Source organism: Pieris napi, chromosome 10 (genome assembly GCF_905475465.1).
Source record: "Pieris napi chromosome 10, ilPieNapi1.2, whole genome shotgun sequence".
Classification (NCBI taxonomy): Eukaryota; Metazoa; Arthropoda; class Insecta; order Lepidoptera; family Pieridae; genus Pieris; species Pieris napi.
This window is the reverse complement of record NC_062243.1, coordinates 1,452,192-1,468,098: the sequence shown is the minus strand read 5'-3', so window position 1 is coordinate 1,468,098 and position 15,907 is coordinate 1,452,192. Positions and strand designations below refer to the sequence as shown.

At 35.1% G+C, this 15,907-nt stretch overlaps 1 protein-coding gene across 1 annotated transcript; it reads left to right on the top strand.

Moving 5' to 3' along the window:
* Positions 1 to 643: 643 nt before the first annotated feature.
* On the top strand, positions 644 to 14,169 carry LOC125053392 (membrane alanyl aminopeptidase-like). Its single transcript, XM_047654742.1, has 16 exons — positions 644 to 719; positions 1,838 to 2,085; positions 3,315 to 3,592; positions 4,448 to 4,603; positions 4,895 to 5,218; positions 6,436 to 6,619; positions 6,948 to 7,186; positions 7,744 to 7,933; positions 8,492 to 8,678; positions 9,342 to 9,439; positions 10,224 to 10,403; positions 10,718 to 10,899; positions 11,252 to 11,419; positions 12,077 to 12,217; positions 13,419 to 13,503; positions 13,926 to 14,169. Exons 2-16 carry the CDS (start codon positions 1,840 to 1,842, stop codon positions 14,127 to 14,129), a joined length of 2,862 nt encoding a protein of 953 aa, XP_047510698.1. The 5' UTR covers positions 644 to 719; positions 1,838 to 1,839; the 3' UTR covers positions 14,130 to 14,169.
* The last annotated feature ends 1,738 nt before the right edge of the window (positions 14,170 to 15,907 follow it).

Here is a 15,907-nt window from a genome sequence, read left to right as displayed (position 1 = left end):
GCGCACATAAAAAGAAAGCCCATTAGTGCACAGCCGGGGATCGAACCTACGACCTCAGGTATGAGAGTCGCACGCTGAAGCCACTAGGCCAACACTGCTCTAAATAAAACTAAAATAGAGACAGGAAATAAGAAGCGAAGGTGTAGAGATATATGCATAATTTTAATGTGATTTTAAGACTGTCGAAATCGACGGTGGATATAACTTCTTTTTTATCTAATTCTTTGCTTTCTGTGTATGTAAATAACCAGAGGCGCTACAACTTTTTAGATCTGGACCTGTCATTTTGAATCTGTTTCGTGTTCATTTGTTTTTTTAACAGGTAAGTAGCACGCGTCGACTTTTTGGGTTTAAGCATTCCTCACGATGTTTTGCTTCACCGCTCGAGCGAGTGTTAGAACGCACAAATACATTGTTGGTGCACAGCTGGGTTTCGAACTTACAACCTAATATGTAGTGAAAATAGTTATTGTACATAGTATCAAGTACATGGTAACCTAAAGTATAAATCTAATTAGCTAACACAACGGTAGGTGACATCAGAGATACTTAAAAGATTAGTTAGCCATTTTATAGAGCGATTATTATCTGAAGTAATTCTATCAATAAAATAATTTATATCTGATTATTTAAAATGTATTATAAATTTTAAGATGTTTATCGTAGATCATAAAACCGCTCATTTTATCATCAACTCACACAAATTGAGGACATTTTCGGTATGTTATTTAAAGTTTTCATATTGTATAAGATTATATTTTTAAGTTTCACAATATATTATGTGGTAAACTTAGAACTCCTTTTTTTATGTATTAACTAGTTGTATTATTATAAAAACATAATAATATCAACAAATTATGTTGTTAAATTTCAAGGAAACGAAATTGCGTTGGTGGCCTATTTAAAATTGCTTCAGAAGGATTTCGGTGGGTAGCTGGTTCCACATAGTATTGGAGCGTGGCAGTCTTTGCCTTAAAAGTGTTCAGTAGTGGAACGTTAGTCGTGGTGATACTGGAAGAATTTTGTATTTACCTCGAGGTCCGATGAAACTTAGCTGATTATTAATCCGAAAAACTTCTTCATACACTCTCCACGGTAATAACGGTCATTACGCAACGTCATAAGCCGCTATGAAAGTGACTGGAGGTAAACTATTTGAATCACTCCTACTCCACGTGAGGCCTATTTTGCTTTTTATAGAGCTGCAAGCGGTGGCCCGGAGTAAAGTACCGTCTCGTTTTATTGAGTACACCAAGGTTCTTGCAGGCTAATTTAGCCTTTTCTTCCAAATGCCCGTGAAACTGAACTTAATTCGATATGTCAACGCCCATTATTCCGATACTAGCTAAAACTTTAAGTAGCGTTAGCAAAAAACACACAAACTGTTGCTGTCTTGGGATTTAATTTTGTTAGATTAAGTCGATTCCAGTCTGAGACTCCACATAGAACGTGTTTCTTACACAAGACAGACACAAGTCGGTTCCGGTACTGATTGATAACTGCCCGAGAAATACCTGGCTGGCCAGTGTTGAGGGTATTTAGACCATTTGTGTCAGGCCAAGTCCCGAGGTGACGAGAACAGAGATCCTCCCTGACGTACACGCTAGCCCGAGGCACAAAGGAATCTTCCGATTTGTTCGCCTGGTAGGAGAGGATCTGTTCCCTGGCTGTATTAGCCAGAAGATATTCCCGTATTCAGGGAAGATATCAGAGTCTCGGTAATACAAAGCAAGGCCGGATTCCGGATGGACTCGAGATACTGTAACCTTTTACAATAACAGTTCGTTTTACTATATGTCGTGCATTTTTCAGAGTTTAATAAAAAAATCTATTTCAGAAATGTTTCTCAAAACGGGGCTCATACTGGCCCTATTAGCTCTAACCAGATCAGAAAAATTAACATTGGCTGATATAGACGATTCCATGACAATTGAAGATGAAATATTAGTGAGATCTCCTGATGAAATCTACAGACTACCGACAACCGTGAAACCCATATCATATGATATTTTTATAGATTTTTATTTTGCTGAGAAGACTGATAATCCGTTTTCATATAACGGAAGAGAAAATATAATAATACAAGTAAGTATTTTACAATATATCTAAAATAGGTAGTAGAAAAATGCTTTCGCGAGGGAATTATTGTCTGCAGATCGGATAATAAATTAAGAGAACTTTTTCTAGCCATTATATACACAAGCATTGCATAAACGTAATACTACGTTCACAAGCGCGCCGTGCAGCCCGGTGGGCTGTCTGGCGGGCTGCGCGGCATGCAGCCCGTCCCGGGCCGGCGAACATTCAAGCTGTCGTGTCAGTCAGTGCCAGAATGGCGAGCAGCGAGGAACTCGGTGTCGTTGCTGCCATATCCTTTGGTTTAACTTATTTTTATTGGAAAAAGAAACAAAATTATGAACACTATTATTATTATTATGCGACTTTCTTAGCAACGTTGAATGAAGATACACTCGTCGCGAAAGCGCGGGAGAGACTGACTGCCTGCGCGCGTGTAAACAGTCACCGGGCGCACATTCCTCCTTTGAACTTTGCCAAAAAACCGACACTTGCCTGATTCGCGGCATTCACGTTCACAGGCACGTTCACGGGCTAGGGCGTACCGTTTACACGCTCGTGAATGTGAATGTGCACGTTGAATGTAGAGTTGAACGCGGGCGTGTGAACCTACCATAACAGTTACGAGATGCAAGGATCAGTCCAAACTGGAAAATAAGCGTGTAGTCTACAATTTGAGGGTGTAAATCACTAACATGAAGTCATATTCTGAATCGCGCTAACAAAGTTATTCTGACTGCGTATGTACGACTACTAGACCTTAGCCACTGGGGCTGTTCAGCTCTTTCGGAGCGTTTTGAGATTGAACGCACAGTAAAGTCTAGAAAAAGGTTTTACTATCTATTAAGGAACAGTGTTATACTTATAACTATAAAGAATCATGAAATGCTGGAATCAATTTCAAATTTAGAAATTTGAGTTTACACATCAGTGACACCAACATTAAAAAAAATTGGGGCCTCATAGCCTAGCGGTCTTATTGAGTGGCAGCTAGGTGAGGGGTACCGGGTTCGATTCCCGGTTCGAGGGCAAGTTTTAATTTAATTTAAATTTGTTCTCGGCCTTTGCAAGGGTTGTGTGGTACCGGGCGAGTGCTTAAACATGGAGGAGACGGTTGAATTTCTAAAGGCAAGCACGAATTATAAAAAAATGTTATACTTGAAGCTGGAAAATGGAAAATTTTTGTGTCTGTTTGTTAGCTCACATTCTTTATAATATTTTTTTTAAACTCTTTACAGGCTCAACAAAGTGACGTATTTCAAATAGTTCTACACGCCAATGTAGATAAAATAAATAATGTCACTGTCGAGACAGAAGATGGAGCTACCTTAGATCTTGGTTCACCGTCCTATCTCCTGGAACCTCAGTACCATTTTCTGAAGATAAATCTACAGCAAGCTCTAGCTATGAACACAAATTATACTTTAAACATAGATTATTCGAGTACTATGAATGAGGGACCAATGAAAAGAGGCATTTGGAGAGGATGGTATAAAGATAATAATGGAGTAGAAAGGTGATGTTATAATTTACTTTGAAAAAATGATAAGCAACTCATATTAGGTTTAAATAAATTTATTTACATTAAAAACAAAACAAAACATGTCACTTACATGAGAAAATAATAATAATATTATAAACATAAAAAAGTGAAATATAAGAAATGAATCGTAAGAAAAGTACACTGTGTGACATATATGTCCCACTATATGTCACACAGTGTACTTAAGAGGCAAAGGTACGTGGACGCAGCACGAAAAACAAATGTCAACTGATTTACCAATCACGCGATAGATTGGTCAGTGGTCACTCTCCCGCCGATGATACCTTAAAATCGCTTCTGCGCAGGCAAGAACATTTGTTCAAGATGTTTGCCGGTATCTGTAGTGAAAGTAAAAATAGGATAAAAAAGAGGATTTTCATTTATTTATTTCGTACAACCTGAAGTTGCGTAAGTTTACTTGTTGAAGCGCTATTCCATACTTCTATAAAATATAATAAATATGATTTTACCAAGGAATTGTATATTGTTATTCGAACTGTTATTACTATTTGATTACTTTGACCGTGGTATCTTTATCCGTAAAGCATAATTAAGTTAAAATATAGTTCCATAATTGTTAAAATAATAGATCAAGAATATTTTGTAATAAAAATAAAGCTTAAATACCTAACATAAATGACTCATAGAAACATACGTTACTTTACGGGCTAAGAGGATGTACCCTTCTCCTTATTGGATAAAAAAAACTATTTTATATTGACATTATGTTTCAATTTCCTAAGTTCTACATTAGTATTTGCAAATACCTAAATACCCGAGGTCTTCACGATTTTTTTCTTAATATATTGCATATTTTTATGATTTTAGAATTTACACAACAACGCATTTCCAACCATATAACGCAAGGCAAGCTTTTCCTTGCTGGGACGAACCTTTCTTCAAATCAGTCTTTACAGTCCATTTATCTGCCCCAGCCAGTTATATCAAGATGTTTTCTAATTCTGAAGTTGCTTCTATTGAAAAGTAAGTTAGGATTATACCGTATCCATATTTTAGTTTTTTTATATTTATCCTAAAATATCTAAATGGCTTTAGCATATAATAACTATGATAATGATAATATTTCATGAGTCGACGTTACACCTAATTAATAGAGATAATGTAATTCAGCGTCAGTCTTAATTAAGTTTTCGTAACTGTTTTAAATCCCCTATTTTTTTAACAAGTAACATTTCATAATTTGTTGTATAGCGTGATGCTCGTCACTGTTATCTTAGCTGAAATGAATACTAACGTTTTTTTATTTGATTTCAGCGATGCAAATGCCGGTCGCCTCACAACGAATTTCTACCCTACGCCTAGAATGTCTAGTTACTTGGTAACGTTTCTTGTAAGTGAAACATTTCAAGTGATCGCTGAAGATACGTCATTCAAACCACCAATTAGGATTATCGGGAGATCAAATACGGCTGGTCTTGCTGACCATGCTCTGGAGTTGACGGTCAAAATGACCCAGTTCTTCGATGAATATTTCGAAATACCATACTCTACATTGCACCCTCATCTGACTAATGACCATATATCATCACCTGATTGGGCTTCCGCGGCCACAGAAAACTGGGGAATGGTCAGTTACAGGTAATCTTAATATATATAAATTACGTGTCACGTTGTTTGACCGCTATGGACTCCTAAACTACCGAACCGATATCATTCAAATTTGCACACCGTGTGCTGTTTGATCTAACTTAAAAGATAGGATAGCTTACATCTCAACTCATACCCGCAATATTATTTTATTGCAAAATATTTGTTTATTATTTAATAGTCACAATTCTAACAGATAGCGCTGTGCTGAAAGTACCAACGTTTCACATAAGCTACAATTTAATGGCATAACCACCAAAAAACATGGTGGTCCCCATGACTGGTGTTCTCCTACCGTTTCCCTTGAATAGTTTGCTACTATGTAATATAACAAAAACCTTAGCCATAGCAACGCTTGGCCAGTCTGCTAGTTTGTTTATAAATTTTGTTGCCTTAACAAGAGATTTCTTCCAGACAAAGTTGTTCAAAGAGGAAAAAGCATATACTAACTAGAAATTTAAGGTTCTTAGCTTATCTCGAAGTAAATTATCCCACTTTGCGGGAAACCATATGTAACTTCTATACTCAATTCTTTTCAATCCCAATACTCACTCCTATCTTAAAAATTATCTCAAATTCTCTGGTTCTTATATGTTACTCTTCTCTAATAGATTGTTTTTGGAAATTCCATCTCACAGCTCATCCTTCTTAGGCAATTCGGTTAGGATCCTTCACCATTAAGTTGTGGAATAGGCTGCCCGACTCTATACGATTGGATACCTCCCTAACATCTTTTAAAACTCTTCTTCATAAACATTTCTTTACCTTATCCTATCCTGCTCAATCGTGACTTTTGTAATTCTTATTCTTTTGTATTGCATCGCAATTGATGAATCCGTGAGATTAGCTTTTTACTTTTTAGTTTTTTTTATTACATTAGATTAAGGTTGGTGATTCTATAATTTTAAAGATTTGGTTGTCTTGCACTTGACCCATCATATTTCTTTTTTAGTTTTATTTCCTTACTAGGGTTGCCTGAAAAAGATCGGATGTTAGCGAAAAGGCCGCCCGTTGCATGTCTTATAATTTTTATGTATTATGTTATTTGTTTTTCCATAAATGCAACGAAGTGTAAATAAATAAATAAAAGAATATCTACATTAACTGTTTTTCCTCAAGTTCATATAATTTTCTCATAATAGCCAATACTTTAAGCAATACAAGAACCATTACCAAAAACAGCCCAACTAAATTCTCATATATTTTAGGGAACTCTACATGATTATAGATCCAAAAGAAACAATTATGTCCACCGAGCAATACGCATCAACCCTTGTGTCACACGAGCTCGCGCACAAATGGATGGGTAACCTCATTACATGCTTCTGGTGGAGTAATACCTGGATCAATGAAGGATTCGCCAGCTACTTCGGTTACATAGCTGCTCATGGGGTAATGTATTTCTATTGGAAATATTATCGATTTAGTTTTTCAAGAGGAGAAAATTTACTAGTTTTAACAACTGTAGCAGTGAAAAAAAAATGTATGCTGGTAGAATCGTTTTAGATGATTTCTAAACGGACTCCTAGTCCTAAGCTCACGGTTGCGGGCAGTTAATCTCACAGCCAAATATTGGTAAAGGAGAAATCGAAAAGCTCGATCTATAATAAGGGAACACGATTGACCAGTTTTAAGTTGAATTATATTGGTAGCCAATCTCAAAGTCATATTGAAACCCAAAAATTTATCAGTCATTCAAAAAGTTAATATTGATTTTCAGATGTTCCCCAAGTATGAATTGCACGAACATTTCAATTCGAGATACCTTCAAGCCAGTTTGTCGTTTGACTCCGGTACATCAACTGTGCCTTTAAACCATGATGTCAATACTCCAGCTCAAGTGACCGGTCATTTTGGTACTATCAGTTACTCGAAGGGAGCGGCATTTTTGCGAATGATTTCTGATATGATAACTCCAGAAACGTTCAGAAAAGCCTGTAAATTTTTCTTAATTGATAAGTGAGTATACTGTTTTATACTACGAGTAATATTTATTGGAAATTATTGTTATCTTTTTATTCAGCGTGAAATTATGAACGTTGAAGTCGTTCCTGACTGTTAATAAGATTGGTCTGTTATAAGAGTTTCCTATTATGTACGACATTAATACTAGCAAGAAAAATATCGCGAGTGAACCGGCATTACCTTAATACAAAAATCATCAATGTCAGAATAGGTTGATCGCCTATTCAAGGAAATGATCAATTGTATTTCATATATCTGTGACTAAGGCTTTTATTTGGAAATTAATTATGGAAAATTAATATTAATTATGGAAGTCAAAGTCTTGCTTCTGAATCTTAGAATTTTACGAATAACGTTTTTGAACAAAATATTCCGTACGTAATAAAATATCTGATCCACATGCTATGACAATTCTTCTTCTCTTCTCTTATTGAGCACGAAACTATTATCAATTCTCTACTCGGTTGCAGAGTTTTTAGTACTTAATGTTAATATTATATTTACGATTTATATTACGCTAATCTCAACATAATATAAGAAATATCATACAGCGCATTCGAACCGACCGACCAACACGATTTGTACGAAGCTTTCTCGAAGGCTATACAGGAAGACCGTACACTGAGTCAATACCAACACTTTAATTTTACGGAATTTTATCGAATTTGGGTCAATGAAGCTGGGTATCCTATTCTTAATGTCACAGTCAACCACTCTACAGGAGAAATGGAGTTAAGCCAGGTAATATATATTTAAGATACAAAAAATTCTTCTTCAAAATTACTGATTTTACGGTAGATTTATTTATTTTTGATTTTAATCTCCAATGTCTTACTGATCGGCTTGATTCTCTATCGCTACGCAGAGACATTGCGTCTCTTTGCGTTTTTTACAAAATTTATTACGGAGAGTGTTCGGAAGAATTGTTTGGGTTGATCCCTCCTGCCTCTTTTCAACACCGTACGAGCCGAACGACCTCTAAATTTCACCAGCATCATCTTGATGGTTGGAGGTCTTCCACGGTCCGCTTCACAAGGCATTTTCTTTTGCGAACTAGCGAACTGTGGAATCGGCTCCCGGGGGGGGGTCTTCCCTCAGAGATACGACCTCCAAATGTTTAAAAAGAGAGCCTACTCCTCCCTCAAAGGCCGGCAACGCACCCACTAAAAATGGGTGTCTATGGGCTGCGTAGACTGCCCTTTTTGGTCGTCCCGCAGCTCGTTTGCCCCCCTATTTTATATAAAAAAAAAAAAAAAAAAATACGCACCACGCGCTTTAAGGCAAAATCTAAAATTACAGGAAAGATTCTTCATTAGTGCAACAGCTGCGTCCACTGGTCAAATATACCCCATCCCTATAACGTATTCAACAAAGTCCAAACCAAGTTTCGACGAACTTAAACCTTCATACATGATGTCTGGTGACAGGGCTGTTTTAAACAAAGATGTTGGAGAGGAATGGGTTATCTTCAACAATCAACAACATGGTAGGTATAATTTCGGCGTCAGTCATAGCCTAAAAGTTTATGGTTACTAAACGCTCTGTAAAAGCCACTTAATAATAAGTTTAGTATTAGTTCGTATTCGCACTACCTAATAAAGAACAATCACGATGTAATTAAACGACAAAATCCAAGTTCAAATATTAAGAAATATCCGTAGCGCTAAACATGGAGTTATGTGGTTCAAACTTAAACTCGTAATAAAATAACTCATAAACCCTTTTTTTATTTTTCTTTAACTCATAAACACTTAATTCATGTTGGTAAACAAGTACACATCACACACATATGAACGTCAACAGAAACGATGTTAAATGGATTCTAAATTTACAATAATTACTACCAGTTCGCAAGTCAAGGGCGTAGAGCGGACAAGAACTGGCAAGAAACTCTACGCCGCTTTTTTTATTGCCAAGTTTTCAGTTAACAAATTGGTAGAACTGGAGCAAATCAATCCCAAGGATTAGGATCATTTAAATATTTGCCAAATTTATAAAAGCTTTATTGATTAATTTACGTTTAGTGAGAGCTTTGAATCTATTCAATGATACTTCTCTGTATTTCGCTTGGGAGTTTGAATATATTGACCAGATTGGTTCGAAAACAATAATGATACACTAATTTATCAGGTACTCATAATTTTTATAGGTCTGTACAGAGTAAACTATGATGAGAAGACCTGGAATTTAATAGCTGATGCTTTATTAAAAACTCCGGATGACATCCATCATTTAAACAGAGCTCAAGTAAGAACTTTCCACTAATCTTTTTCATCGCCAATTACAAGATGATATGATATTTTGAAGGAATTTCATGCATGTATTATATCAACCCAAAATGTCTCTTGGCCTTCGGAAACGAGAAATTTTCACCGTTTTCTGGTATCAATTCGTAAGCTGCGCTTCCATACCTGCGCCGCTATTTTTGCAGGATGACAATTCATGAATGAAAACGGTTGTAAAACCGATATTTATTTTCTACAAAGACCAAGTAAACCGAACACTTTTATTAAGAGCTGACATAGGCATTTTAATTACCATTCGTTCAGCGCAGCCTACACAATTAATGATTTGATATGTATTAGAATTTTTTACAGGAAGAACCTCTTATTTTTATATACACAAGTGTTTTTGAAGTTATACTTCTTTAGGCGCGTTATGAAAAATTGATGAGAGTGAAATTTTACGATCTGCGCGCACCGTTACACAAAATTAACAGAATGAAGTTAGTTCTAGGTGGCATGAAAATCGATAATAACTATGTTCAAGTTGTATATTCTAGTATTTTTATATTTAGAACACGTGTTTCGTAACAGTACAATTAAACAGTGTGAATAAATAAATATTATTTTGGTGTTTTTATTAAATCAATTTCATATACGTAGGTGATAGTATTTACTAATAATATTATTGATTAATTTTAATATTTATTATTAATCACTACTGCATTTTAGTTATTTTTTTTCCATACGCCAAAGAAGTATAACTTCTAACGCGTGTACATAAGTACACACAATCTTTTTTATTACAGGTTGTAGACGACGTATTTGCGCTAATGAGATCAGAAAAAATGACGTATGACTACGGTTTCAAGATCCTACGGTTTTTGGAGAAAGAAACCAACTATCACGTCTGGAATCCAGCTATCAGCGGTTATACCTGGCTTAGGAATCGTTTTAGGCACCTTCCTGAAACACAGGCTACATTTGATGTTAGTGTTAACATACTTTAGACCAACTTGTCAGTTGTCATCAAAATCGGTCAAGCCGTTTCGGAGGAGTATGGCAACGAAAACTGTGACACGAGAATTTTATATATTAGATATACACTTAGCGTTTTACTATAAATAATTTTAATAATTATTGTTTTTATATAATGGCCACGAAAAAGTCGACTTACAATTCTTGTGTGAAAGACGTGAACCATTTGTTCGAAAATTTTAGCGGTTTATTTGGACTAATACTTCATAACAACGCAGAGGTTATGTAGAATTTCTTGTTGATTTATCTAGTTTCTATGATACAGGCACATGTATTGGGCTATATGGAACATGTTATAAATTATTTGGGCTACGAACCAAAGGCAAATGAATCGACTACCACGAGTGTAACGAGACAGGAAGTACTTCACTTCGCTTGTTTGTTGGGTCATGAAGGTTGCGTCAAAGAATCTTTAAACAGATTTATCGCACTTAAAAATGGAAATTGGTGAGTCCTTTGTCAATCTTCAGCACTTATTAAACAAGCTCATGGGCACATACCCCGGTACTGGTCGAACGGTACATAATGAGGAAACAGGCATTTCTTTGATGAATAAATCAATTTACCTAAAAAACCGGATGCAATCGATGCCAAAGCCGATAAGCAAGTGGATTTTTTAATACAATTTTTAAATCAGCTTCAAGTACTATGATTAAACATGATTATAGGATTAGTACTTATGAATTTATTTTATCTTAAGTAATAAATGCGCGATATTTTGCGATAGTTTCCATTATACATATTAGAAACTTATTGATTAAATATCTATTTTGGTGACTGTCAATTTTTATTATTATAGGATTGATCCTAGAATAAGGAGGAACGTGTATGTGGTAGGTATAAGAGAAGGGGGGGCTGAAGATTTTAACTTCCTTCTAAATCGGTTCCAAACGTCCAACTACGCCAACGACCAACTGGAAATGCTCAGAGGTTTGGGTGCAACTCGAGATCCACAGTTGCTGACCAGGTTTGAAAAAAACTCTGTATAAGTTCTGTTAATGTCGCAGTAGGTACATATATTATTTAAAATGTGAAGTGTTGGACAAGAAGAGAAAATCATTGTAAATAAAGTCTTTTTTATATTTCAAAAGTGAGCACAGGAAAAAGCTTTTTGAAGATCTACTAAAGCAATTTGAAAAATCTCATTAATTTGTATTGGTATTGCACTTTTAATAAAAGACCTTATTTTGCATGCACAATCCACAATACCCATATAATAACAATAATGTACGACAAAACATGCGTACTGAAATCCTTAGAATAAAATTTGTTCAGAGCAATATTTTTTCCAGGCTCAGACTTTTAACCTTTTCGGTAATTTTTTTTTATTTGACAATTCACACTAATTGACCAAACCCCAAGACCCAAGCTAAGCTGATGAGCTTGTGTTATGCATTCTAAGCAACGGATATACATACATATTATAGATAGATAGACATATAAATACATATTTTAAACATCCAAGACCTAAGCACAACACCAAATGCTCATCACATCGATGTTTGTCTCAGCCGGGGATCGAACCCGGGACCCATGGATTCGAAGTCAGGGGTACTAACCACTAGACCAATGAGCCGTCGCTGCCGTCGTAATGTTTAACTTTCCTTTATATGTTTTTTTATAGATACCTCGAGTTAACTTTGACGAAGGAAGTTCGATCACATGATAAAGTAAATGCGTATAACTATGCACTACTTGGCAACAAAGATAACTCAAAGACTGTTCTCGAGTTCGTTAAAAACAATATAGATACCTTGAGAAAAGTGTAAGTTTGCTATAATTATTTTTCATTACGTATATATTTTTATAGAATTTACTATTAAGTTTGTTATAGAATTAAGTTTGTTTTGGAAGAACTGGTATTTTTTACTTAAAAGGGTTCCGAAATTTTATACTTTATAATGAATTGTTGTCAAATGAATAAACACATTTTTATTATTTATAACATAAAACCTGCAAAATATATTTATTTATTTATTTTATTTATTAACACTTCGTTGCATACATTAATTTAGTACAATTGACATAATTAAATAAAAAGGAGAGCAACTGGCGGCCTTATCGCTTTCTAGCGATCTCTTCCAGGCAACCACTGTGAGAGAAGAGAAAAAAAAAGTATTAAATTACATAAGGTAGGCAAGAAGTGCATAAAAACATGTATTACATATGTAAAATAATTATACTGAAAAACTATATAGTTGTTCAGTATAATTATTACTCTAAAACTACTGAAACAAGTGAGGTTCATAACTAAACAGGAATATGCACATTTTAAAACACTTAGTTTCTGTTGTTCTGCATACGTTTTTTAGACATTCCTACTCGTAAGACCTTCTGGATCTTTACTTAAATGATCCTAATCCTTGGGATTGAATTGCTCCAGTTCAAAGAATTTGTATGACAATACCTGGCGATTAAAAAGAGTGGCGGAAAGTTTCTTGCCAGTTCTTCTTACCCGCTCTACGCCCTTGACTTGCGAACTGGTAGTAAATGTAAATTTACGATTAATTTAACTTGACGATTCAAAAGTGTACTTGGTTACCCACTTGAATAAAGATATTTTGAGTTTGAGTTTGAGTTTGAGTTTGATACAGCTTAAACGAATCATGCGACGATAGCATCACATCTCAAATGCTTCTAAGCGCCGGCGGATATCTTCTTTAATAGTCCAAGCTTCACAAGTTAATTACTTATTGAATTGCGTACCTGGGCCACATGTTGCGCCATGACCGCTACCAACTCCATAAATTAATTATAATGGGTAAAATCCAGGGTAAACATCTTTGGTAGAGGGTCATGTCTACGCAACGTTGTTGCGAGAGTTGCATCTGGCACCAGAAAAGATACACTTCAAGAGACAGGCACTAAAAAAAGAGATTTTTTTTTGTCTATTCATCTAATTATATCTCAACATCTCTCATTAATTTATTTTATCATAATTAAAACGATTTATCATTATTTTTAAGATACGTCGAAGATTCCCCGGCGAATCCTGTCCACACAGCGCTTTCAAACCTGGCGTCATACCTTGAGGAAGGTGGCCTGCAAGAGGTAAGGTTTTATATAAAAGTAAATGTTTATTTATATAGATAAAAATCTATAAATATGATATGGGATTAAGACAGTCAATTATTTTAATTATTTATCTTACAAGTTAAAGCGGCTTGGCAGCACTAATATTATCTCGGACAAAATCCCTTCTAAAGAGTTATGTTTGTGAGGCTCGCCTGATGTTAAGTGATACCGCCGCCCATGGACTAAAATTGCCAGAAGGCTCGCTGTTCACCAATGTTAACGTATGTGAGCTCGAGTGACCTATGCCTTTTATATCTAAAAATGTATAATAAGGTGGTGTGAGTTATTAGATATAAGAAAATACCACCGGAAATATTCTATATAAAACTTGTTTGTTCTTAGATAGTCTTACACTTTTCAATAGAAATGCATTAGTAATACAATAACGTTTTTTACAGTATGAAGCCTGGCTCCGCAGTACACAGACCAACAGTCTTCAATTTAATAGAGCAATTTCTGCAATTAACTCAGCTCGTAACACTATGGCCTGGGGAACAGCCAACGCAGATATGATCTTAAAAGCTACTAGAAGCAGTGCTTCAGTTCTACTAATATCCACTACACTGGTTTTGGCCATGCTTTTTATAACGATTCGTATTTAATAATAATGAATAAAATGAAAAATATTTGAAGATTTCTGACTCCAACGTTGTTTTTATTGAATTACGTGAAACCGTTGAGTTTTATTCAAGTGAATGGAGGCATGGCGATTCAAATAAGTCAACTTTTCACCATATTCTAACGTCATAGAATTTAGGGACTCCATGTTAAATATTACCTTTTAAATGAAGTATTTCCGAATCACTTTGCGTTTCCCTCGAGAATGTAAGTGCGTGCCCCTATTTCACCATGCCTCCTGCTGATAGAGGACAAATCTTTGTTTTTATTTTATTATTATTTATTACTTAAGATGTCAAGTGGAACATGGTGTAATGGCTGCAGCTTACAAACGTTGTGTAAAACAAAAAACTTGGCGATTAAAAAGAGTGGCGAAGAGTTTATTGCCAGTTCTTCTCTTCCGTTCTACACCCTTGATTTGAGAACTGGCAGTAAATGTAAAATTAGAAGCATGTAATGTGTATTTATTTTTTGACGTTCATTAGTGTACATTGTGTAACTTATTTGAATAAATGATTTTATACTTTTAACGAGAAACCTCATGACTTGCCACTACAACTGAGGAAGTCACTTGACTAACACTTAGCTTTAAATAAGTTTATAGGCAACGCATCATGTCATGAAATAAAGTTGCTTGCAGCAGCTTATTACAACCCAAATCAAATGACTCAATGATGATGAATGATGACATATTGGTTAACTATTTAATGAAATATAAAAAACTTCAGTGGTGTCAAGGGACACCCGGATAGAACGAAATTCCTTTCGATTAATCTATATGTTAAGTGGTATCATAACAGTATGATAGATTTTCTCGACACCAATCTTACGACGAAAAAAAAAAGGCAACATCACGAGGTGTTCCCAGGCGGTCACCCATCCAAGTACTGACCTCGCCCGACGTTGCTTAACTTCGGTGATCGGACGAGAACCGGTGTATTAGAATAGCAAATAGCAAAAAAGTGTCGTGACAACTTTTCGTAAGAATTTTTTCCGTCTAGCCCCCTTTCACAACGCGCGATAAGGAACTTCGTTCCAATACTTTAATAATATTTTTATTGTATTGAATATTTCAACCATATCTAAAACTACGTTAATTCAGAATAAACTATCGCGTAGGTATATATATCTCTTGATTGTTGGCTTATCTCTATTAATTTATCATAAAATTCGTAATGTATTGCGATTGAGTCATATGTCATGAATCTTCTATATATATAAAAAGAAAATGGTGTTCGTTTGAGGCTCTTTCACGCTTAAACCACTGATCGTATCGACATGAAACTACCACCATTCGATGCGAAATTTTTCCGAGATGGTTTATGGCTTTTTATTTTTTTAATTCCAACGTTCCTTCATTTTTTTATTTCTGTTTTACTTTTATGAAAATTTTTCCCGCTAATAAAAACAAAAGAGGCTTCCTAGAACCGCAAAACGTCAACATCTGTTAAAAACTCGATTTTCGAAATATTTCAATTTTCTTAGCGGGAAGTTAAAAAGAAGAATAATAAAAATATGAAAAAAAAATAAAATAATGAAACATAAAATTTATATTAATTCGTCCAGCAAAGCGGGCGCGAAACGGCTAGTTTAGATATAAAAGAGAAGCTTCAAACTTTTTTTCACTGGCGTATGTTTACTTTAATCAGTCGTTAACTATAAGGGTATTCACGTCATTTAGACGTAAATTTACATTCAAAATATTATTAAAGTAAATATGGACTAGACTAATATTTATATGAGTTTCCTATTCAAATCAATC